Source organism: Nicotiana attenuata, chromosome 2 (genome assembly GCF_001879085.1).
Source record: "Nicotiana attenuata strain UT chromosome 2, NIATTr2, whole genome shotgun sequence".
Classification (NCBI taxonomy): Eukaryota; Viridiplantae; Streptophyta; class Magnoliopsida; order Solanales; family Solanaceae; genus Nicotiana; species Nicotiana attenuata.
Window position 1 is genome coordinate 78,735,565 of NC_031990.1, and position 27,038 is coordinate 78,762,602.

Consider the following 27,038-nt stretch of genomic DNA (forward strand, 5'->3'; position numbering starts at 1 on the left):
AGGATAGGACCTACAGTACAGACACCTGAAGATGTCATGCCATTTAAATGCAAGTCATAACCTATATGACTCATTTGATTAAATCCTTGTAAAGATCCCCGAAGGATTTAAAATGCCTGAAGCATATAGTTCAAAGTCTCAAGAAATGTACTCGATAGATTACAAGGGTCTTTGTACGATTTAAAGGGATCTGGGCGCATTTAGTATAATCGCCTTAGTGAATATTTGCTGAAAGAAGGTCACGTAAGTGATATTATTTTTCCATGTATCTTTATAATGATAATGTCATCAGAATTTGTTATACTTGTTTATGTTGATGAAATAAATCTTGTTGGAACTCCAGAAGAGCTCCAAAAGGCAATTGGATATCTTAAGAAAGAATTTGAGATGAAAGATCTTGGAAAGATAAACTTTGTCTTGGTATGCAAGTTGAACAATTAGCAGACATAATCTTTATGCATCAATCTCCCTATACAGAAAGGGTCTTAAAATGCTTTTACATGGACAAAGCATACCCATTGGGTACACCAATGGTTGTTTGATCCCTTGAAGTGAATAAAGATCCGTTCCGACCTCCAGAAGAGGATGAGGAACTCCTTAGTCCTGAAATAGTCTATTTTAGTGCAATTGTGCACTTATGTATCTTGCTAATACTACAAGGCCTGACATAATATTTTCTATTAGTTTACTAGAAAGATATAGCTCTTCTCTACACGGAGACATTGGAACGGGATTAAGCATATATTGAAATATTTAAATTGAGGACTTATAAAAGTAGATAGACCGAAGAACATTTTACCAAAACTATTCTACACATATGATCTTCAGAAAAATGGTGACATTGATGTGCAACAAATCCGTCAATTGAAAATCAAGTAGATTTGTGCACCAAGTCTTTGCCAATTGCAACCTTGAAGAAGATGCTACAAAAGATTGGAATGCAGAAACTTAGGTATTTGAAATAACATCTTTATCATGGGGAGTGAAGTACGCACTGTACTATTTTTTTCTTGCCAAGGTGTTTTCCTGTTGGGTTTTTCTGATAAGGTTTTTAATCAGGCAATTTGCAATGCATATTATTAGTGTACTCTTTTTCCTTGACTAGGATTTTTTTCCACGGGGTTTTTCCTAGTAAGGTTTTAACAAGGCACTTAATAATGAACATCTAAGGGGGAGTGTTATGAAAATAATATTGTGGATGTCCGTTTATTAATCTGCTGTAGATAATCTTCCTGAAGAAGATTATCCATTTAGTACTCCTTTGAAGTTTATCTACAAGCATATGATGCAGGTAGGTTGCAAGCAACTCAATGAAATAAGCAGCTTCTTATTAAACAAGCAGGTTGCAAACAGCTCATACAGACAGCTTGCAAGCAACTCAAGAAAAGCCTCGCAGCTGCTCCCTAAGAAGCCTCGCAACTGCTTCCTTTCTTATATAAATAGAGGAAATTTCAGTTCATTATATGTATTAATTTGAAGTTAAATAATATATGAATCTTTTTCAATACTCTTCTTCAGTTTATTTACTTTACAATCTTTATTTTATAACACTATCTTATTATTCACGATATATAAAATATTTATATGATTATGTTATTTCCTTTTTAGTAAGTGATGATAGGCTATAATTACGTATTTTAGTCAATTATTACATTCCAATTCACTGTACTTCAGTTGAGTTTGCGCTTTAATCGCTAGTATTTTGCACTAATTGTGTGTTTTATGCCTTGTAGGAGTGATTCCGAGCTATGTAGATGTTATGGAATGAATTCAAGTGATTTGGAGTTTTGAAGTCCGAGTAAAAGCCCAAGGAATTAAGACGAGATCATGTTGGGGGATCAACTGATGATAGTTAAGAACGAACGAAGAATCGAGTAGGCATATTGTGCACTGTCTAGTAAAATGCACATAACTTTTTACTGAGAACTCTATTTGGGCTCCACAATATATGGTTGGAAAGCTAATTCAAAGGGCTACAATTTTTATGTTTTACATTTTTCAAAATTCTTAATAGTCCGCGGTCAGGTCCGTGGTCGCGAACAGAACACTATGCAAAATCCGCGGTCGCGGACGTCCTGACATGGAAAAGTACCCTTTTTAGCGTAGGAGAAGGTATAATTGTTTGAGTCCGATCCTACTTGGTATATATAAATGTGAAAATGGTATCTTGAGCACTTTTGACAGACTTTTGACATAATTTAGACCTAAGGAGGCTAAGGAGACCGGGGATTCGACCTAAGGAGGCAAGAACACACTAGGAGCAAGGCGAAGAATTCTTCTACGAGTTTTTCACTTCCTTCTTCCTATTTTCATTATTGATTATGAATTCTAGTGTTGTAGTTATGCATACTATTATGAATAGCTAATTTGTTAGCTAGGGTTTTGATGGAACCTTTTGGAGGATGAATTCTTGTTATATTTTTATATAATTAAGCCATTGGATTCTGTACTTGTTCAACTACGTATTTGTTATTGTTGATTGAATGGCCATCAATTGACTGTGCCTATTTAGTGTGTGCTGCTCGAGAGAGAGTACATGTTTAGGTAGTTGTTGAATAATATCACTCCTAACGTATGTGAGAGATCAATAGGGAGGTTTAAAGGCGTGATTAGAGATAACGAAACCTTGGTGCGATCATAGTGAGCGGTGAATTAGTGCTAGCTAGTGTAGTTTGAGAGAATACATCTAGTAAATTGCGGTAGTTTCTCGATAAAGAGCTATGACACTCAGAGTACTCACGATCGGTAGAGAATACTTAGGCGAAATTATAGAAGACGTAGCGGGAAGGATTCCGACAATTGGGGAAATCATAACTCTAGACCTCCTAATCTTTTCTCCAACCCTTAGTTTCCCTAGTTTTTAATTTACTTCTTTAATTTGTTAGTTAATTAGTTATACATAAAAATCTTAATATTATAACTTAGGAATTGTCGAGCTTGTCTTCCGAGTGATATTGAACAGTTACAGTGAAACCTTAGTTCTCTGTGGGATTCGACTCCGGACTTTTAGACCGGATTATATTTGTAGAAACCGCGTATCCTTTTTAGGACTAGAGTTGGGCATGATCAAATTTTGGCGCCGTTGCTGGGGAACTAACGATGTAGTTGTAGCTATATATATTGCTAGGTTTCGAGTTTGAACTTTTATTTTGTTTTGATTTGTTTTGTTTTTTGTATTTTTATTTTATTTTATTATAGCTGTTGTTTTGAGAAATATGTCATCTTGGAATTATGGGAATTTAGGTGTAGATAATTCTACTATTGATCCTCATACATATTGTGAAGGAAACTACCTGTATCAATGTCACAACCCCAACCTCGGTCGTGATGGCACCCAACACACTGCTAGGCAAGCCCGACCAATTGAACAACCTTAACCCTTTTTATACAGTTCATGATTCAATTAACACAAATAATTACAAAGTCATAATACTGAAACTCTGAAATATACTTAAAACATGCGGAAAACCCAAGTAGAAATACTACTACACAGCCCGAAGAATCCGGTGTCACAAGTCTGAGCCTTTAATACATGAGTATCAACCTACTACATATCGTTCTCTAGAAATGCGAAATAAAGCAAATAGGTTAGATGGAAAAATAAAGCTATAATTACAGCAGTTTAATCCAGATAATGTCAACTCAATAAACCAATGAAAACAATGATGCTACAACGGATAAGTAAATGAATGACAATCAATTAAGACATGCAACAAATAGTACGGTACTCTCTAGTACCCGTTGCAGCGTGCAGCCCGCTCCATTTATTTATCGTCGACGACGCTCACTGGGGGTGTGCAGACTCCGGGAGGGGCCCCTTACGGCTCAAGCGCAATATCAAGCCATCTCATGGCATCCATTAGGCTCTAAGCCTCATATCAATATCAATATAATACTGCTGCGGCGCGCAGCCCGATCCCGTACTCAGTCCAGAATCATATAAGCCCCTCGGGCACAATAATATAGAAATATTTAGCCCAAACTTCATTAGAAATATTATTTAAGTTCCAAGTTTTGAGAAAAAGTGGCTGAGTTTGCAAAACAGTACTAAATACTAGGACTGAGTTCAATTGTCTGAAAATATGGTAAGAAACCAGTAAAAACAATCCCTAAAGGATTCAATCAGTTGGCACGAGGCCAAATTATGACAATTAATCCATTTTTATAAGGATCTCACTAAACTTCAATCAATTAGGTAGTAATTTTATTAAGCGGGACGGACCAAGTCACGATCCCTGACGGTGCTCTACCCCACGCCCGTTATCCGGCGTGCAAGTTACCTCAACATAGCACTACAATGTGCAAATTCGGGGTTTCAAACCCTCAACACAGCATTTACATCTATTACTAACCTCAAGCCGGCCAAAATCCTAGCTCGCTATGCCCTTGCCTCTCAAATCGACCTCCTCGCGCGTCGAATCTGACCAAAACCACAACGAATACGTCACATTATGCTATAGCATCAATACCTAATCGAAAATAATCGAAAAACATCAATAATCCCGAAATTGACAAAATCCCGAGCCCCGGGCCCACTTCTCAAAACTCAGAAATTTTTACAGAAAAGTGTTCTTCATCTTCTCCCGATTCCGTACATATAAAGAACACCAAAATCGGAGTCCGTTTGACCCCTCAAATCGACCCCTAAAGGTCTCATAATCTCAGGCCCCAAAATCCTATTTTTCTACTGTTTTTCATGAATTAAAGGCTGGGATTATGGTCTATAATCACCCATAAACGAGTTTTAATAATCAAATCACTTACCTCTGTGATACCCACTGATTTTCTCTCTTAAAAATCGCCTCAGAAGCTTCTTCCCGTTCAAAAATTGGAAGAAAACTCGACCTGCTCATTATAGGTATACTGTTCACGCGTTTTACTGCTCCCAATGGATTCCTTGTGAAATTCTAATGAATTTAGGCTTTTGAATCACTCAATTGACCTTATAATGAAGGAGATATGTAGGTTTTAAGATTTGCAAATAGTGCAGGTTTTTAATACACCGTCAGGGGCAATTTCGTCATTAACCTGCAAATCTGGGCAACCTTGGTAAAATGGCCATAAAATCCTCATACGATGTCCAAATTCGATGATTCTTTTTGCTACGGGTCCATAATTATGATACAGATCTAATGCTTCATTCAAAACAGTAATCGGAGCTCATTTGTTCAATATGATATCATTTATGCTTGAAGAAACGACGTCGAAGCATAAGAAAAACGAGCACAACGCAGCCCAAACCTATCCGAAACTCACCCGAGCTCCTCGGGACCGCATACGAACATACTAACACGTCACATATGATCATTCAAACTTAGTTGCACTCTCAAAACACCAAAACTAACATCAAAACACCAAATTTACATCGGATTCAAGCCTAAGTTCTTCTAAAACTTCCGAAACACGCATTTGATCAAAACCCCAACCAAATCACCTCCGGATAACCTAAAATTTTGGACACACATCCCAAATCACCTAATGAAGCTATAGCAACTCTCGGAATTCCATTCCGACCATCGGATCAAAATCTCACCTATCAACCGGAATTCGCCAAAATACTAACTTCGCCAATTCAAGCCTAATTCTACACCGGACCTCCAAAATCACTTCCGATCACACTCCTAAGTCACAAATCATCCCCCGAAGCTAACAGAATCGTCGAAATCTACATCCAAGCTCTCTAACTCATAGGTCAACATCCGGTTGACTTTTCCAAAACAAGCCCTCCTTAAAGAGACTAAGTGTCTCATTTCCTTCCAAAAATCAACCCAATTCAACTCGTTCACACAAGGCACTGATAATGAAGCATAACGAAGCAGGAAATGGGGGAAATGGAGCGATTCTCACGGGACGACGGGTCGGGTCGTCACAATCAAAATAATCGAAATATTCCCGAGAGCGAGTTATGTGTACCAACTCAATCTTATTTTGGAATGTGTGTGATGTGTGTGGTGGTAAAAATGACCACTTTTATGGTTGTGCTTATATTTCTTATCTTCCCCCAATCCCTTACTATGATGGTTCTACCTTTTCTTGTGAAGTTAATAGGAATAAAGAACCTGGGGATGCAGACATGGAGGAGATCAAGGATATGTTAAAGTGCCTTCTGGAACAAAATAATGAAAAACAATTGCAGATAGAAAGGCAAGAGGCAACTATTCGCAACTTGGAGGCTCAAGTGAGTCAAGTGGTTGAAGCTTTTAATGCTCAGCAAGCCAATTTTGGGGATATAAGCCAAGAAGAGCGTGAATTTGAGGTTCTAATTGAGGAGGTCAGAGTAGAACCTCAACAACCTAGCCAACTACAATTTGAGGATGTTAATGTTGTAGAAGTGAGACTAGAGTCAACCAAGGACATTGAGGATATAAGTTGTGTTGACTCTAGTATCATTGATGTTGAGGATGCTGAAAGTCCTGCAGTTCATGTGTGTGAGCTCATTGGTCCTCACCCCAAATATTTTTCTACATTGTGCTTGGATGACGATATGGAAATAGAGTCATCCGAGCCGATTGAGAAGTCAAGGAATGAGGAACAAGGTGCCTACATTCTGGAATTTTTCTTGCCAGAAAGACAGGACTACATACCTCATCTAAAAGCCAAGAAGTGTAGAATAGTACAATGGTTACTTGGGCCAATTAGATTTGTTCCTCCACCCCTGGAACATAGACGAAAACTAGATGCCAAATTGGGGGTTCAATTCATAAGCTCGAGGTGGAGGCAAAAAGTGATTCGCGTTGTGCCGCGACGTTAAATCAAGCGCTTATTGGGAGGCAACCCAGCTTTATGCTTTCTTTTATTTTTTAATATTTTTTTAATTTTATTATCTTTGTAGTGTAAATTTTTTATTTTCCAGGAGCATGTAAAGCAAAGCTATTGCAAGGATGCAACAGCAAATCGGATGGTTGGAACTAAGTGCGAGGTACCCGCACGAAATACCAAGCCTGAGAGAAGTCTGAGTACCTCATGAGCTGCTAGTGCTTCGGCCTTTGGCTTACCAGGGAGTTTCTTTTACCCTCTTATAGTTATGATGTGCATTGGGGACAATGCATTATTTTAAGTGTGGGGAGAGGGGATTGTCTGGGTGACTTTCTATGCTACTTTAGCTGTGTTAGTTTAATTGAATAATTTTTTTTTTAAAAAAGATTGGACATTTCCCGACGATGGATCTGTTATGCAATTTTCTTGAGGGATTTAATCTAAAAAAAAAGGACAAAAAGATTTTCTTTATAGATAGTGTAACAACCACCCTTGGTTTTTTTTTTGTGCCGCGATTCTTTTCCAAGGATTTTGTTTGAACCGGGTGTAGTTAGTTTTATTTTTTTAGAAGCAGGAGCCAGTGTGAGATGAATTGAATTGGAGCAACATCTCTTGACTTTGTCATGCCTTGAGAATAGTGAGTACATTGGTTGTGACGCTTAGGCTCATTTTTTGACTCTTGTATAAGTACCTTAAATTGTATAAGCTTAACTTTGCTTAACTGCTTTGACTAGAGTGTCTTGATAAAACCAATTCTGAGTGAGTTCTGTGCTATGTGTGTGTGAGGTTTGTGTGTTATTCTATGCATTGCATTTGATGTCTAGAACTTGCCCCGTGTATTTGCAAAGCGAAATAGTAGTTTTGTTCGGTCTTGGGTGATATAGGCGTTTCTTTGTTGAGCCATATATATATTTTACCCGCCTAATTATTATGTATTGTAATTAACCTCTTTGAGTCTGTAATTCTGTTTCTTTGGCAACCACATTACAAGCCTTACCCATTTGTTTGAATGAACCATCTATTTGAACCTTCTAACCTCTCATGAGCACTTGAATTGTTATGAACTTTGTAAAAGTTAAAGTGTGGGGTGGTTGGTTTGGCTTTTGAGTGAAACTAATGAATAAGGAGAAATGTGCACTGTTTTGAAAAAGTAAAAGCCACTTGAATTGAAAAAAAAAAGAAAAAAAATAGTTGGATTGTTGTGAAAAATATTCCTTGATAAGTGGTGGCTCTTGATGTAAGTGTGCTTAAAGAAGAATGGAGTTAATATATAGTGATGTGAAGGTGGAGTTATGGTTTGACATAAGTGTAGGGTTTTAAGTGTTAAAGTGTATGTATTAAAGTGCTTAGGGAGGTGTAGTCACTCTTATATCTAAATGTATCCTACCCGTCCCGCAGCCAACATTACAACCAAATAAAGTCCTACTTGATCCTTGACTGAATGAACTCGATTAGTAGAGTAGTACCCTACGGGCAAGCCTAAGGTGCGTCTTTTGTGGCATATGAATGTTATTTCTGAGAGTGAGTGATTTCTTTCTATCTTGAGTTCCTAAGTGTTCTTAAATTTTATTGTGTGGAACTACTCTCGTTTGTTGTGTGAGGGCACTTGACTCATGAAGGAAAGGTAATGTCAGTGACCTCTACGTTAGAGTAAGTGGGTGAGTTGTGAATAATGCGTGGTACTTGTGAGTCAAATCTTGAGGTGAAGATGTTACACTTTTGTGCTTAGTCTACTTTAAATATTCTTGGTGTGATGAGTTAGGAGAATTGTTTAAAAAGGTCGTGTCTATATAAAGTGTAGTTTGATTGCTCGAGGACGAACAATGGTTTAAGTGTGGGGTGTTGACGATCGGCTATAATTACGTATTTTAGTCAATTATTACATTCCAATTCATTGCACTTCAGTTGAGTTTGCGCTTTAATCGCTAGTGTTTTGCACTAATTGTGTGTTTTATGCCTTGTAGGAGTGATTCCGAGCTATGTAGATGTTATGGAATAAACTCAAGCGATTTGGAGCTTTGAAGTCTGAGTAAAAGCCCAAGGAATTAAGCCAGGATCGTGTTCGGAGATCAACGGATGATAGTTAAGAACGAACGAAGAAGAATCGAGTAGGCATATTTCGCACTGTCTAGTAAAATACACATAACTTTTCGCTGAGAACTCCATTTGGGCTCCACAATTTATGGTTGGAAAGCTAACTCAAAGAGCTACAACTTTTATGTTTTATGTTTTTCCAAATTCCTAACAGTCCGCGATCAGGTACGCGATCGCGGACAGAACACTATGCAAAATCCGCGGTTAGGTCCGCAGTCTAATCCGTAGCCGCGGACGCCCTGACTTGAAAAAGTGCCCTTTTTAGCGTAGGAGAAGGTATAATTGTTTGGGCCCGACCCTACTTGGTATATATACAAGGAAAAATGGTATTTTGAGCACTTTTGACAGACTTTTGACATAATTTAGACCTAAAGAGGCTAAGGAGACCGGAGATTCGACCTAAGGAGGCAAGAACACACTAGGAGCAAGGCGGAGAATTCTTCTACGAGTTTTTCACTTCCTTCTTCCTATTTCCATTATTGGTTATGAATTCTAGTATTGTAGTTATTCATACTATTATGAATAACTAATTTGTTAGCTAGGGTTTTGATGGAACCTTTTGGAGGATGAATTCTTGTTATATTTTTATATAATTAAGCCTTTGGATTTCTCTACTTGTTCAACTACGTATTTGTTGTTGATTGAATGGCCATCAACTGACTGTGTTAGTGTGTGCTGCTCGAGAGAGAGTATATGTTTAGGTAGTTGTTGAATAACATCACCCCTAACGTATGAGAGAGATCAATACGGAGGGTTTAAAGGCGGGATTAGAGATAACGAAACCTTCGTGCGATCATATGAGCGGTGAATTAGTGCTAGCTATGGCTGTCCAACGGGACGGGCCGGCCCGTCCCGTCCCGCGTCCCGTCCCGGTCCCGTCCCGTCCCTTCCCGTCCCGCTTCAAGTTAAATGGGATGGGCCAATGTTAAACGGGACACGGGATGGGACGGGACGACCATTTCGTCCCGTTTGTCCCGTCCCGTTTCGTCCCGTCCCGTCCCGTCCCACGTCCCGCCAGTTTTTTTTTTTTTAATTTTTTTTTTTTTTTAAATACTATCCGTTGGGCAACGGCTTAAATGGAAAAAATAGTCGTTGCCAACGGTCCAAACAGTCCCTACACCCCCCAAAACACCCCCTACCCCCCTACCCCCCAAACTTTTAATATAACCCCTAAGTTTATTAAATTACACTTTGGCCCTATTTTCTACTATAAATACCCCCCGTTCTTCATTTTTTCCCACAAAAAATCAATCTTCTCTCTCAAATCTCTTACATTCTAATATTATATCTATATTCTATATTATTCTCTCAATTTTGTTACTATCAAGTATCAAGTATCAACTATCAAGTGTCAAGTGATATCTTTCAAGTTTCAACTTTCAAGTATTTGGGCAAATTTTTTGGAGCAACTTTCAAGCTTCAAATTAATTCGTCAAGTATTTGGAGCAATATTTCGGGCAATTTCTTCAAGTTTCAATATTTAATCACGGTGCACTCGTTCCATCTCCTAATTTTAATATATAATTTTTGCGTATCATTTTAGTGCTTAATTTTTGTGTTTACTTTACGTGTTATATTTTCGTATTTCATTTTGTGTGTTTAATATTTGTGTTAGCTTTTTTAATTTAGTTTCGTATTTAAATTATGGCACCTAAAAATGTATTTTTTAAACATGATAAAGTCAATCATCGTGCTATCTGTGAAAAATGTAAGCAACAATTTTGCAAACTCAGTAAGTGGTGAGACGTGGGGTTTAACTAGACACTTAAGAAGTGCTCACAAAGATTTATGGATACAAGCTAACATAGAAGCCGGAAAAATTATAGATCCTACCATCAGTTCTGGCACTCCTAGTGGATCTGGTTCTAATCAAATTCAACAACAATTTGACCCTGCTTCTGGTCATGTTTTACGCAAATATAACAAAGATAGAGATCGTGAGAACTTAGCAAAAATGGTGGCTATCTGTGGCTTACCTTTTACTTTTCCTTCTCACCCTGCTTTTGTGCATTATATACAAGAAACTTATAACCCTGCTTTTCAAGGTTTTCCTAAGACCACGGTTAGAAATGATGTTTTTAAATTTCAAACTGAATATCTTCAGTATATTCGTTGTGTATTTTTTCACTTGGATTGTAAAGTGTCTATCACATCTGATATATGTCGTAGTCCTAATGGTTGTGATTATTTAACTGTTACATGTCATTGGGTCGATCATCACTGAAACTTGCAAAAACGTATTATTGGTTATAAATTTGTTGATTCAAAACACACTGGAGCATATATTGCAACTACTGTTCTACAAATACTTGATTTTTATGGACTCGTTAATAAAGTTCTAACTATCACCTTAGATAATGCTTCTGCTAACACAACCGCGACAAATAGCTTAAAATCTAGACTTTGTCCAATTAATCCAATAATTTTTCATGTTAGATGTGCATGCCATATTTTTAACTTGGTTGTAAAAGATGGTCTTAATTTATTTTCTGATGCTTGTAGTAAAATACAACATGCTTGTGGCTATATTTTTCGTGCTCATAAACAAAGTAGAATTCGTGAATTTGCTCAACAATGTGCTAGTGCTGGCCTTCCATTTAGAAAAGTTCCAAAAGATGTTTGTACTAGGTGAAATTCTACTTATGAAATGCTTACAGTTGCTTATGATTATCGGGTGCCCATCCAAAAGGTATTTAATATGCATAATGCTTACCCTGTTGATCAAATTGTTGATTCTGATTGGGATGAGATCAGAGAGCTTACTAAATTTTTAGAAAATTTTTATTATGCTACAAAACAATTTTCTGGTATATATTATCCTACTATTACACAAATATTATGGCATATTTGTGGAATTTCTGTTGTATTTGGTAAGTATAAAAAAATCCAACTTATGCACCAGCCATTAAAGAAATGATTTTAAAATTTAAAAAGTATTTTTTCCCTATTCCCGAAGTTTATTTAATTTCTACACTACTTAACCCATCTTTAAAACTAAGAGGTGCAAAGGGACTTGTTCGTAAAATTTATGAGAATTTAGAAATTCAAGAAAATGAACAACCATCTCTCGAAAACTGCCAAGCTAGCATATATTCTTATGCTAGATCAATGTTTGATAAATATAAATCTATGGATACAACTAGTACTGAAACTGCTCCTTCTACTTCTAAGTCTGGAGCAGAGGTTTTATGGGAAGATATGGATGATATAACAGGTTTTGATTCCTCTTTTGATGAAGAACTTGATTCTTATCTTAATCAAGGATTGAAAAATATTAAAGACGAAGAAGGCAAGGAACAACTTTTGTCATGGTGGAGGGAGCGTGGCAAGGCTTTTCCAACACTTTCAATTATGGCCCAAGATATCCTGGCTATTCAAGCATCATCAGTAGCATCGGAGAGTGCTTTTAGCGCGGCAAGATTTCAAATTGGAGATCATAGACATTCATTAGCGGAGGACAGTCTAGAGATTTCCGTCTTATTCAGAGATTGAATTAATTCAGAAAGAAGAAATCATGGTTTTGAAAAACTAACCACTAGGGAAGAAGAAGAATACAATGAGATACTTACCACTGGGAGCGATGACGGCATGGAGCTCATGGAACATCAATCAACATTGCCAATTCCAGTAGAATGTCCAAGAGATATTATTGATAAGTTACAAAGAAGCTATATAGGAGCTTACAAATATTAGTATGATAATTTATAATTGGCTACTAAGAGGCCTAGTTCAAACAGAACCCTTCCTAGAAGGTGGCTGCGTAGAATATGTGCTCTTCAAAAGAATTATATTTGTATTTGAGATTTGAAAGTTCTATTAATAAAATAAAAGGCTCTAAGCGATGAATTATTTTTATGAATTGTCTTAGTTACTTAATAGTTAATACTTTGAAATTATATTAAATAAATTATAACTCTATTATAAATTTATATTTACTAGATTATTTCATTACAAGTCTTTTGTTTTAATATTTTACAATTCTTTACTTAGTTTTCTAATTTTCTTTTTAACATACTAACATAGTAACATTTAAGTTTATTAAATAAGTCAAAAATCTAGCCGTTGCAAACTTTAAAAACATAGTAATTTTAAAAAAACTAGACGTTTTTTTATTAAAAAAAATACACTTAAGGCCCACGAACCCGTCCCGTCCCGTCCCGTTCCGTCCCGTCCCATCCCGTCCCATCCCGTTTGTTAGCGGGACGGGATGGGACGACCGTTTCGTCCCGTTTGTCCCGTCCCGTTTCGTCCCGTCCCGCCACCGTCCCGCTTAAATGTCGTCCCGTCCCGTTAATTTCGTCCCGTCCCGTCCCGTCCCGTTGGACAGCCATAGTGCTAGCTAGTGTAGTTTGAGAGAATACATCTAATAAATTGCGGTAGTTGCTCAAGAGAGAGCTACGACACTCAGATTACTCCCGATCGGTAGAGAATACTTAGGCGAAATTATAGAAGACGTAGCGGGAAGGATTCCGACAATTGGGGAAATCATAACTCTAGACCTCCTAATCTTTTCTCCAACCCTTAGTATCCCTAGTTTTTAATTTACTTCTTTAATTTGTTAGACATAAATTTTTTAATATTATAACTTAAGAATTCTCGAGCTTGTCTTCCGAGTGATATTGAACAATTATAGTGAAACCTTAGTTCTATGTGGGATTCGACTCCGGACGCCCTGTTAGAACAATCTGGTCTGCAACAACACAACCTGAAAGGAAGCCATTCCTAATTGGAAGTTTCAAGCTTAGACCGGATTATATTTGAAACGACCGCTTATTATTTTTAGAAATAGAATTGGGCGTGATTAGTAAGCCATTAAAGAAATTTACCGAAGTCCAAGAGGGATTTCATAATCCAAAAAGAGGGGCATTGTAACACCAAACACAAGGCAACAAAGTGATTACATTTGAATTCGCGCTATTACTACAAAGGCTGCAATAGACCAAAAGAGCAACAAAATATGTATACAATACAGCAGCGTCCCCACCAAGCTTGAATTTGAATCCTCAAATACTGCCATAAATAACGCCACCTGCTCTTCTCTTCCACCCAACCCCATACCCCACTACCTCACTCCACTAATCCATGAAAATATATGCAATTAATTGTGTATAAAATAATGAAAATCCATCTGTTATATTCAAATTAGTAGATCTGAAACTTCAGATTTGGATCTACTCTGAGAAAATGGGTTCGAGTAGTAGTAAGAATACTGCAACTGATTCACCACTGCCGCCGCCGTCATCGCCGGCGGCGTCATCTTCATCTTCGTCTTCGACGGCGGTTGTTCGGAGATCTCGATCCACTCGGAGTAAAGTTTTTCTGTCCTCCTGTCTCGGATCTCGTGATTCAGACAATGAAGCAACACAGGTCTTGCTTTTTGTGTTTTCTTTCTGTAAGTTTCAGTATGCATAGAGGTTGTTCATTGTGCTTTCTTAGTTGTACTTATGGCTCTAGAATTGTTAATGCTCCGAAAAAGAATTGCATTTATATTTTTACGCTGCACAGTTAAACGTGGAATTTAGTTTAAACTACTAAATTTGTCGTGTAAGTTTCTTTTTAGATTATACGATAGTCTTATATTAAGCGGTTCTTGGCCTTGGTGAGCAGAGTTACCCGGTATTTGTGCTGTGGGAGATAGCAGGTACCCGGTGGAACAGTTGAGTTGCGCTCAAGCTAGCCCGGACACCACCGTCATAAAAATAGAAATCTTATGTTAAATGGTCTTGATTGCTAAAAATAGTTAGGGAATGAGTGGAGGTAGGGTGTGGAGGGATGGGTGGGTGCAAATGATTGTTGCACAGTTGACGAGGAACATGTGGATGCTGAATCATGCAGGATTTGATGCCTTTTAATATGAATACCTATGCAATATCTTTTTTTTTTGATTCATAAACTTGTATTCAGGCTTCGGAACATCAAACCAAAAGAAACGAGGTTACTGGTCCTTCTTTGAGTGAGTCTAAATCAGGAGGAAGAAAGACCGAATGGTATGGAAAGGTTAAAGTTAAGAAGCACGATGAACCATGTGTAGATTCCAGTATTGAGCTTGATGATTGGAATGAATCAAGCTTATCTGATACTGTGGCTAGGAGAGGTGATGCTTCTTCTCGAGCTTCCTCATCTAGATCATCGAATCCTTCTGGTCGTTTCCTCCCCCGCTTCAGTTTTCGTCCTGGCAACATGAGCTTCCGGCTGAGCAGAGCAAATAGTTTAGGGTCAGCGAGGTCCCTTTTTGCATCTTCACAGAGGTTTGCTATTTCAACCGATGAGGGTGAGCTTCCACGCTCAAGTTCGTATGGTAGATTCACCGATAGAAATGAAAGGCCACAGAGTTGTGACTTCTTTCCTAGTTGTTTCAGCAATCAGTCTCCTAGTCGATGTTCTGAAGATGCTACTTCTAATCACTTGGCGTTCACTCCTTCAACTGCTAACTTTCCTGATAATTTTATGGATGAGCTACATATGGCGTCCAGAAGAGGTTTGTCAGGTGACAGAAATGATACTAGAGTAGAGTGTAGTGTTAATTTATTTTCTCCAAGAAATCATAATTATACTGATGGTTTTGAGACAAGAGTTTCTGACAGAAGAAGTGCTGCTCGTGAGCCCACTGAAAGGAATATCAGTATTAGTAGAACCCTGAGTGTTGGTAGACTTCGTGATAGGGTTGTTCGAAGATCATCATTTCCTGATGTTTGCTCCTTTCAACGGGAAACAGAAACCAGACATGCTAGTGACAATAGTGTGAGACAGAATTTAGGTGGTGAAATAAGTTTGACAGCATCCGAAGGGAATGACTTAAATCTATCAAATACTTCTGGCCTTTCATCATCTGGTACATCTACCTCCTTGTATGGGAGCCAATATTATGCAGTTGAGAGCCCAAGAGGAAGAGAAGCAAGATATAGTGATATGCTGGAGCATAGGTCAAATTGGCTAGAGAGGCGAAGAAGAATAAGATCTCAGGTCTGTGAATATCTGCCTAACTTCATCATGCTCACATTTGGTTTATATTGCATCCCCGTATAAGCAAGAGGGTAAAAGTCTATTTTTCTTCATACATGAATGCAGCACTTCTAATTGCGTGTCTCGTGTTTGGTGTAACTCGTTGGCCACTTATGAAATGGCTACTTCCAAAATAATGCTTAAGAATATGTAGCCTGGAAACAGAACTGTAATCTGAATGAGCTTGAACAGCATATGATATGTAGGGTTCCTCTAATCATGTATAGTTTTGAGCCAGGACAAGATCCTCTTTACACGAACATATTATTTACTTTTTAGGTCTATGCTCTTCAACGACTGGGAAGGCGCTTTGAGAACCACTCTGGCCATGAGAGGTCTTGTGTCTTATCTGGTCAGCAACGAACGGGTCACTGTACATGTCGTATTGGTACCCGAGGAGCTAACTTAGATAGTGACAGTAGTGCCAGGGCAAGCATTTCAAGAATTGTTATGTTGGCAGAAGCTTTATTTGAGGTAATGTTACCAATCCGTTTTACTTTACAGACACTTACCTTTTAATCATCAGTACGAGTTGAACTTGGGTACTCATTTTAGGTTCTGGATGAAATTCATCAGCAATCGGTTGTGCTATCATCTCAGCCTTCTGTATCCTCAATTGGGTCTGTTCCAGCACCCATTGAAGTTGTAGAATCCCTACCTGTCAAATCATACAACAAATTCCGTAGGAGTTCGAATGACGAAGTTGCACAGTGAGTATTACATTTTACTCTTTGCCTGTATCTGTTTGCACCATTTACAGTTTTGTGCTTAAGTTTTGAATCTCTAATTCTTTCGGACAAAGTTATTCATATGTTAATATAGCACTTCCTAGAAGTAAATAAAGATGCATTCCAAAAGGTTATGCCAAAATTTAGTGGAAAAGTAGCTAGAAGAGACACGAAGATTGAAGGAAAAGCCACTGAAAATTCCTACCAGATTGAATAATCAGTAGTCCTATGGAAAAGGAAAAATATGACCAATGAAAATAGGCTCAATGGTCTGGCAACTCTTGCTTAACCCTCTTTCTTTCCTTCTAAACTACATTCAGCAAACCCCAATATGCGATCTTCTCTTCCTCTGAACGGAGGTGAATAGATGTTTCTGAAGGTTTGCTATAGAACAATGATTGAAGAATGTTCTGAAAAATAAGTTGAAGTATTATTCAGCTCTCAGTGTAAAGCTTGAATAATGCGATGCATTTCAACAAACCACTAGCCAGGTCACTTGGCATTAGTTGTATTGGTGTTAGATGATTTAGAACCATTTAGCATGGAGATCTCTGGTTCAGCTGAGATTTCTACCATTGTAATCTTTGATTTCTTCGTTTCTTCTGTTCTGAATTGAGAGTTTGCTTTGTCTGAAACGCAAGCACGGACATATGCATGAATAGTACTCTGGCGTGCTATTCCAAATTATATACTCCCTTCGTTTAAAAAAGAATGAACCTATTTCCTTTTTAGTCCCTTCCAAAAGAATGACCCCTATCTAAATTTCAAAACAATGTTAACTTTAAACTTCCCGTTTTACTCTTAATGAGATGATTTATAGCCACACAAATATCTATGAATTGTTTTAGACCACAAGTTTCAAAAGTCTTTCATTCTTTCTTAAACTCTATGCCTAGTCAAATAGGTTCACTCTCTTTTAAACCAAGGGCTTAAGTCATGTTATGGTATCTCTAACACCGGAACATGCGTCTTTGTATATTTGATGTTACCAACACTGACCCTGAGCAAATGCAGTGATTCTTGACAAAAATAAAAAAGTAAAGATTTTAAGATGCTGGGAAACCTCTTAACTCCAAAGCATTTGCAACGAAGTACAAACAATCTTGAGGGTCTTCTTTACTAATCTTTTCCGGTCACTTGTTCTTTCTTTAATTTTTCCTATTATAAATAGAAGTCATAAAGAGTTCTAGGTGGACATAGTGTTCTTTTTTTCATGCTTGATTTGCTGTTATCACTCTTCATGCAGGTCTTATGTTAGCATAGGATTTATGTTTAGACCTTGAAATAATCTGTTGGGTTACTAACATCCTGGAGTAAACCAATCATAACTTGTTATGTCTGGAAATAAATAAAGTATGATTGCATGCTTTATATTAAAGCTCCTTTACTTGTTCTATGTATTATCAAAGTCAAAATTCAGAATACATAAATATTTCCTTTTCTTTTGTTCATTCTTAGTCAAAATTTTATATGTTATGTGGTCTTTTTAACTTGAATATTGCGGCCGTCTTTCTTATGCGAACTATTTGGCTTTACTGTGACAGATGTTACATTTGTCTGGTTGAGTACGAGGAGGGAGATATTTTACGAACACTGCCTTGCCATCATGAATTTCACAAGACTTGTGTTGACAAATGGCTCAAAGAAATTCACAGGTATACTTTTTGGACAACCTTCTTTGCTTGCGCATCTTCTCTTATGATATTTATTGAAAATTCGAGCTGCTTTGTGCTGGTATATTTCAAAGTCAAATACAGAAGCTCCTCAACTATATGTATCTGGCAATTTTCCTCGAGACTAAAGTTATGAAACTTCAATTTAGCCTTAAAATATAGGTTAAAGTTCTTTCCGCGTATCATGAGACTCACTTAGAGATGAACAAGAATCTACTTGCATATGATCTAATGAGATGGAAACTTTTTCCGATAGATCCTCGGTCAGTGTTGTTAAAAGCGACGAGGCACCTAGCTCTTCTTTGATCTGAAGCGTATCAGGTACACAAAAGCGATCGCTTCCCCTGAAAAAGCGAGCAGCGAGGAAGCGAACAAAGCGACAAAAGCGAGCGCTTCTCTTTATAACTGGGTGCCAATGTTAATTAATTAAAAAGGCTCTCGTTTTTTAACTTCGACATCATCAAGTTTGGTCCCAAGTATGTGATTTCTTCTTCCTCCTCCTTTTTCTTTCACTGTTTCAGTGTCCAAGTAGCAGCAAAATGCTGGCGAATTTTTTTTCCTCTTCAGTTTTCTTTTTCTCATTCTCCTCTTTTTCTTCTTCTTCTTCATTTTCTTTCACTGTTTTAGTGGTCAATTGCAGCAAAATGCTGCCCATTTTTTCCGTTTCAGTTATATTGCCATTTTTTGGCATACTTACTGCCATTTTCTTCATATCATTTATTCTTAGTTGTCTCTGCAGTATTCATTTTATTGTCATTCTCCTCTTCTTCTTCATTGTCTATGCAGTATTTATTTTAATATTTTTTTAAAATTCCGCTTCACTTCAAAAAAAGCGAGCGCTTTGCTTGTCGCTTGTCGCTTTTCCTCGCTTCACGCTCTTCACAACACTGCCCCCGGCTAAAGAAAGGATGAAAAGAAGTTATGGCAACAAGTAGTAACAACAACATGATAAAAGAAAATTGAAGCAAAGGTAGCAACTAAATGGTAGGTAATAATAGCAATCTAAGAGTAGAAAGATATCAAACTAGTACTAGTGCTACCAAACAGAGGAAGACAAAGGGAAATGCTCGCCCACCTACTAACCTTCTACCCTGATCCTCGACCTTCACACCCTCCTATCAAGGGTCATGTTCTCAGTAAGCTCCAGCTGCGTCATGTCTCGCCTAATCACCTCTACCTAAGACTTCTTAGGCCTACTTTTACCCCTCCTTATACCACCATCAAGGCTAATCTCTCACACCTCCTAACTAGGGCTTTTGTGCTTCTCCTCTTAACATCCCCGAACCATCTCAACCTCGCCTCTTGCATCTTATCTTTCACAGGGGCCACTCCCACCTTATCCCGAATAATTTCATTCCTAATTTTATCTAACCTGGTATGCTCGCACATTTATCTCAACATCCTGATTTCATCTACTTTCATCTTCTGGACATGAGAGTTCTTACCGGCCAACACTCTGCCCCATACAACATAGTCGGTCTAACTACTGCCCTGTAGAACTTACCTTTAAGTTTCAGTGGCACAACTTAGGACATGTTGTAATGGTCTATCAAATACGTAGAGTATATACAGTGTTTCAACACAAGGTAATTAACAAGAACTATAATATTAAGAGATTAGTAGTATTTAAGAAAATTAGAGAAAGTAAAATATATTCACATAAGTGGATGTCTACTTTTATTTGCTAAACTAGTAGATTATTCCTTAATTCCATCATTGCCATTTGTGACACTCGACATTATTGGAAAGAGTTATTTATCATGAGCCCTTGATCTGAAATTCACCTAGGCGCTAAAGATCCTTGTAGTACTATTATCCAAGGTAACGAAACAATCACGATAAAGTGAAGGCTAAGATTTTCCTTCATTACCTCTGCCCCTCCTTTAACTGTGAAAGATTCATTTGAATAGTAGAATAATTTACAGGAATGGTATGACCTTTGCCTTTCTAACTCCACAAGGTAAGGGTAAGGTCTGCGTATACTCTACCCTCCCCAAACCCCACTTGTGGGATTTCACTGGGTATGTTGTTATTGGTATAACCATCTAAAAGTGATAGTATTACTAAAAGCTTATCGTGAGTTCTATCATTTTCAAATTAGTTTTCAATTATAATTATGTGGAGATAATATCACAAATGATGTCTCGTTGGAGAAAACCTTTTATATTGTTCATGCTTCAAATGTGCTGCTATATATCTATGTCGTAAAAAGGGTTTTAAGAAATACTATAAGTTAATCCAATGCCTACTTGTAGCTCTGAAGAATAATACTCAGTAATGAAAAATCATTAAACTCGTTCTGAGCTGGATCTGCTCCATCCTTTGAAGTGAATGTAGAGAAGAGACAAGATAATTATTGTGGGCGTGGCTATAGACGACGTGGATGTGGATCTGCTTTGAGTATCAGAACTAAAGAGTTGATCATGTATTGCTACATTTACTTCAGGGAATGGAGCTGATCTGGTGGGACAACCTTCATGATATTCATCAATAGAGTATTATTCTACTTAGGCACAAGTAGGCATGTGATTAACTCAAAGTGTTCCTTAAAATCATTTTAACGATTTCGATATTGTAACATTGCATTTGAAGCATGAAAAATAGAAAGCTTTTCCAAAAAATCCTCATTTATGATATTATTTTCACATAATTTTAATTGAAAAATTATTTTGGAAACAATAGAATTATACTTACGGTTGTAAATTCCTGCCGCAAAATGCATCTACCCATAACGAGCTTTTAGTAACACTATCGATTTCGAGTGGTTATTGCCGTTTGTTCAAATTATTCTATAATTCAAGTGGATCTATCATGGCTAAAAAAAAGTGGACATTCGCTTGTGTGTATGTGTTTACACACCAGAGAACTAGTAATCTTTATTATTCCCTTCATGAAGATGAAGACGATGGAAAATCACAACATTCATTTTATCTTGATTTGATACTTCATTATTTTAAAACCTTAAATGGGGCATAATTTTGTCATTTTCATAATAAGTTATCAATTCAAAATATTGTGAAGATGATATCACAGATGATATCTCGGTGGAGAAATTCTTTTCTATTTTCATCATCTGTGATATTATTGTCATATAATTTAAATTGGAAGCTTATTTTGGTAACATTATTATTATACTTTACCCTTCATGGATTTGATGACGAGGAAATTCACAACCTAGGCTTTTCGTAGGTAGATACTTCGTTACTTTGGATAATAGTACTCCAAAGACCTCGAGCGTCAAGACGAATTTCAACATCAAGGATTTATGGTAAATAATTTTTGTAGTAATATTGAGTAGGATCCATGGTAAATAATTCTTTCGAGTAATGTCGAGTGCCACAAATGACAATGAAGGAATAAATCCGCTTGTTTAGTGGATAAAATTGACATAAACTGATGTGGATATATTTACAACAAAAGAACCATTGACTCCCATAGAAAAAAGTGGACCCTTATGTATATGTATTTACAACACAGAGAACTACTAATCTTTATTATTCAGGCGAATGAAATGAATGAACAACTTGAGTAAGAGATATTGAAGTCCTGATAAAACATAATCTTCAGTATTCAAGCGATTGAATCACTGAACAACTGGTTTAAGATTGTAGAAGTGACGATCAGATGTTAAGAGCGAATAAAAGCTTTTTAAGGGACCTTCTCTTACATTAGTTGACCCTGAAGTCTTCTTTGCTTTTTGGAGATTTAAAATGCCCCTCTTTTTTTTTTTTTTTTATAAGGTAAATTGTATTAATCAAAAGGGAGAAAACTCCCGTTATAAGTCTTTCAGACATCGATAAAGGGTTGATAAGCTAAGAAATGTCTAGAGGGAACAATGACATTTTTCGTTATCTAGTGAGATCTGGTTTTGGTATGAGGACTGTATCAATCAGGATTAAGTAAATGACATCCATCTTGGTCATTACTCGAAGAAAACTAAAAAAGAACAAATTGAAGAATCATTGTTACTGTTATGAAAAGTAAGTGTGTCTATGAGGGAATAGATGAGGTGGGGAGTGAGTGGTTACAGAATTGGTGAAAAGAATTAGATTAGGATAAGATTACTCAGCCAAAGAAAATTAGATTAGGACAGAGTGTAGTTCCTGAAGTCCCTGCAAAGTGTCATTGTACCCTTTTATGTGTGGTAACTATATTTTGATTAAGAGCTCAAAGAAATAAGATTGATTATAATTTTTTTCTTGCGATAATTATCTTTTTCTTTGGCGAAAAATATCTTCCACTAAAGTTAGAACTTTCGTTAGTACTTGTAGAGTACAATTATGTTGCATAACCGTTGTTCATTTTGATGTAGAGTATGCCCATTATGTCGAGGTGATATCTGCCAATCTGACTCATTCCAAGGAAATGTTTGATATTGCTTGCCTGGATGTCGTCTCTTGTATTACTGATCTCCTTGATAGTGTTGCAAGAAGAGTTGGTACCAGGAGTACCTTCACATATCTCTGATACACTTCAGTATGGTTTGAGAGTGTGTTCTGTTTCGATGCAGTTGTCCATCTCTTATTGTTGTAAAATATTCATTTGTGATAGAAACTTATACTTTCTCAGCAAAGATGGATCAACTACTGTATGATCTGGGGAGAGATTTCAAATGGGTGCTTTGAAGAAACAAGCAGCAGATCTATTTACCACTGTGAGAAAACTTGTATTTTTCAATCAATATGCTGCTGGTGGTTTCTATGGGAAACCAAATTCATGATATTTGCCAGAAGTATCTTTTTGATTATTAGTGTCTTTCTTTTCATTGATAAATAGATAATGGAAGCCACGAGGGTCAATTGCTCCATTAAGAACAGTAATTTTAAAAAAAAAAAAAACAATTATTCAATTAATTGGAGGAAAAAGTGGGAAGGGAGACGAGAGTTGAACCCAGATCTATTGTGTGGAAGATTTTCACCCATATTACTATGCTAATAAGTCTTGTTATTATAGGTAGTATTGGTTACGAGTAAAGAGGAAGATACGAAGTAGAGATTGTTATTTTGAAATAAGAATTTAAAGTTTGAATATTAAGTGAGATTGAGAATTATTCTATTGAAATGAGAAACCGTGATAAGATTAAGAAAAGGACAAAAAAAAAATACTGTGACGAATAGCATCTTTGTGACAAACCCCCGGTCAAGCACATGACAATCATATTAATTAACAAGTATCTCTTGGCGGGTATGTACTCTCTGTTGAAAGTCTACAATTAACAAGACCTAATTAATGTTAGAAATTAAAGTATAAAAAGATAGAAGAGTAAAACTTATTAAGGGACCAAGGGAGTTCTTAAATATTGCTAATTGTAAAATTTCATTGTTTGCCTATGAGTATTATTGGACTAGAAAGTGTGAGGGTGTACTCTCTAAAGAAAGTGATTTGCAACGAAGTCTTGACATTTACTTTAGTCTATCTTCAGATCTCCCAATTTTTCCAACGATGATAAAACAACCATATATTAATTACAGATAACTTTTAAACCTTACTTTAGGAAACCCAAATAAACTGGGAAAAGACTCTTAATTTTCACAGAGCAAATGTAATCCTGCATATTTAGGTAAGTTGTTGTACGGTATGTTTATATTTAGGTAAGTTGTTGTATAGTATGTTTATCTTTTGGTAAGTTGTTGTATAGTATGTTAGTAATATTTTGGTAAGTTGTTTTATAGTAAGTTTGTCTATTGAAATTGTATGTAATCCCATAGTTATAAAAGACTTTTGCCCTTTATATAATAATAGTGTGAAACTCATCAAGCAAGCATTTTATTAAAATCTAACTATACAGTGAGGGAAGATGGAAATGAAAGTTGAAATTACTCACAAAGATACAATCAAACCATCTTCTCCAACACCTCTAAGCCAAAGAAATTACAAGCTTTCCCTTATAGATCAATTAACCCCAGGTCCTTATGTTCCTATTGTCCTCTTCTATGACTCAACCACCAAATTCTCCCATGATCACCTCCAAAAATCCCTCTCAAAAACCTTGAACTATATGTACCCTCTAGCTGGAAGAATAAAGGATGAATTCACGATCGAATGCAACGATAAAGGAGTCGATTTCCTTGAAGCAAATGTAAGTAACATTACCCTGTCCAACATTGTTAATGACCCGAAAATTGGAACTCTTTCTCAATTGCTTCCATGCCATCCTCATGCAAGATCTAAAGAACCGAGTGATCAAATTTTGCTAGCAGTTCAAGTGACTAAGTTCCCTTGTGGAGGAATTTCCATTGGTGTGTGCGTTTGGCATCTAATTGCTGATGCATCTACACTTGCCACTCTTGTTAATACTTGGGCAAAAATGAATCAAGAAAACAATGTCATTGGCAATGGCTACATCGTCGATGTTACTGGGATCTTTCCTCCAAGAGATCTTAGTAATAATCCCTTGTTAACCATGGTTCCAATCCCAGAAGAGTTGCCTTTCAAAATATCAATGAAGAGATTCATATTTGATAACTCAAAGCTAGCTGCATTAATACAGAGTTGCGAACGTTGTCCGACTCGTTTTGAGGCTTTGTCAGCTTTCCTATGGTCAGCAATTATATCAACATGGAAAGACAAAAAAAGTGAAATCAAAGTTTGCATACTAATGACATCAATCAATCTAAGGAAGAGAATGATACCTAATTTACCAACAAATAGCATGGGGAACCTTGTTTATCCAACAATGGCCAAATGGGAAGTTGAAGAAGGAGTCATTGATTACAAAAAGTTGGTGGAAAGAGTTGAAGAATCAATAAGGATGGTGGAAGATAGTTATATAAGAAGGATTCATGAGAAGAATGGGTACATAGATTACATGAAGTCAATACTTGAGTTGTGTATAACTAGAGGGAATGAAGTAGGAATTGCTGGTTGTATTAGTTGGTGTAAGCTTCCATTTTATGAAGCTGATTTTGGATGGGGTAAACCTATTTGGATAGCTAATCCTATCAAGTTTCCATGTGGTTTCAATCTTTTAGATAGTGGTGATGGCAAGGGAATTGAAGTATGGTTGGGATTGCCAGAAGAGGAGATGCTGTTGCTGGAGAAGAATAAACATTTCTTATCATATGTTTCTTTAAGTCAAGATGTTTGAAAGGAAAAAAGAAAAGACGTTTGATTCATATTAGAATTTGCTTCAGGTTTGGATGGTCGCGACTACTGTCCAGAAAAGGAGAAGTAATAAATTTATATGCTTTTTATTTTGGAATCTTTGTTATCTTGTTGGAATTCCTCTTACTAGTGGATATCTTTGAGAAAAGGTTTAAATTTATCTAAAAGAAGGAATGCAACATCACTTTAATAGCATTATATAACACTTTATGTCAATCATTTGGCTATTTTAGTACTATTCAATCTTTAATTTACAGATAAAAATAAAAAGTCATGTGATATATTAAGAAAAGTTATTAAAATAAAAAGTTAAAACTGTATGGGACAGAGGAAATTCAACACGAAGAGGTGTTTATCATGAGATTTGTAACTAACGATGGGCAGTTCGGCTGAGGTCGATCAGTGGTTAATAGAACAAGCCGTTGAGTGGCTCATCAGGGCCGAGGTCGAGCAACATGGACAAAAATAACGGCTAGTACAACTTTGGAACCTTCAAAGTGAATATTCTATTGAATATTCGTTCTGTTGTACCTTTTAGGGTTCTTTGGGAATATCCCATATAAATAGTAGGAGATCTAAGGCAAAAGGCATGTAATATTCCATATGATAAGAACACTTTTGAAAAGTAAGATCTCTAGATAAATACAAAGAGCAACTCTCTGAAGAGATTCGATCTTTATATTCTATCCATTGTCATTTCCACCAGATCCGAGAAAGTGTCTAATATTCTCTCATATTCTTGTCATTCATCATTGTCAGAGGAAGGAATCATTCAGCTCATTCAATATTGGGTGAATGTTCCTCCTTATTTACATTTAGTGCCACTCATTGTTATTTATTACTTGTCATTATTCTCATCCTATTAATAACCGCAATATTTATTGTGTATTGCATTAAATCCACTTCGACGTGGTCCCACGTTATCCGCATAAGATAATTTTAGATCTAGGGTCATTATCTTTAACTAGGATTAGCCCCTTACCTTTTTTACTTAATTAGTTTAACAAAAAGTTCTATACTTTTTGGTCAAATAATTTGGCGCCATCTGTGGGTATTTTCTAGTTAAAATTTTAGTTTACTCTAGATCTATAACACACAAAAAAAAAGGGCAAAAAACACAACACTTTCTTGTGCACACAAATCTAACATGGCAGGTAATGGAGAGGAAAAGAGGAAAGCAATTGCCGAACTCATTGCTAATCTCCTCAACACAATCAACAAAGTCGATGAAACGGAGCGTGAGGACATAATACCAAATACATATCCCCGGCGAAATACCTCGCACCGTCCTCACGGCAGCATCACAATCTTACACGGTAAAGGGGCCTCTACATCCACAACGGAAGAGGCACCACCAGCAGTGAAAAAGCTGCTCGAGGCATGGTTGACAAACACGCTGACCAGCATTCTCGACAAGCCCGCCCAAAGGACGAACAAAAAACCGCGAGAGTCTGCTTCACACACGTGACAAACGAGCAGCACGACCCTCCTCTCGTGACAGGTATTACTCACAACATTAGTGATGCAGGTAACGACACCCTCACAACCATTTTGAGAAAGATGGAGGAGATGGAGAACGAGAACAAAATACTCCGCGACCAAATGAAAGAGCATCAAGAAAGGGTAGACAAGATACCAGGCGCCCCAAAACTCTTACCAAGAAGGGACGCCGGCCGGTTCT

General features: G+C 36.9%; 2 protein-coding genes across 3 annotated transcripts; both read left to right on the forward strand.

Annotated features, from left to right (window-relative positions):
• LOC109213450 (E3 ubiquitin-protein ligase Praja-2) lies at positions 13,753–22,999 on the forward strand. 2 transcript variants are annotated; one of them, XM_019377256.1, is made up of 6 exons: positions 13,753–14,217; positions 14,755–15,813; positions 16,132–16,326; positions 16,429–16,562; positions 18,125–18,235; positions 22,566–22,999. In XM_019377256.1, the coding sequence occupies exons 1-6, from the start codon at positions 14,035–14,037 to the stop codon at positions 22,624–22,626; spliced, it is 1,743 nt and encodes a 580-aa protein (XP_019232801.1). In that variant the 5' UTR covers positions 13,753–14,034; the 3' UTR covers positions 22,627–22,999. The 2 variants fall into 2 exon arrangements, with proteins under 2 accessions (XP_019232801.1, XP_019232795.1); XM_019377250.1 differs by having other exon boundaries at positions 13,755–14,217; positions 16,408–16,562.
• LOC109223050 (vinorine synthase-like) lies at positions 24,051–25,388 on the forward strand. The gene has a single exon (XM_019387313.1). It carries the CDS (start codon positions 24,051–24,053, stop codon positions 25,338–25,340), a length of 1,290 nt encoding a protein of 429 aa, XP_019242858.1. The 3' UTR covers positions 25,341–25,388.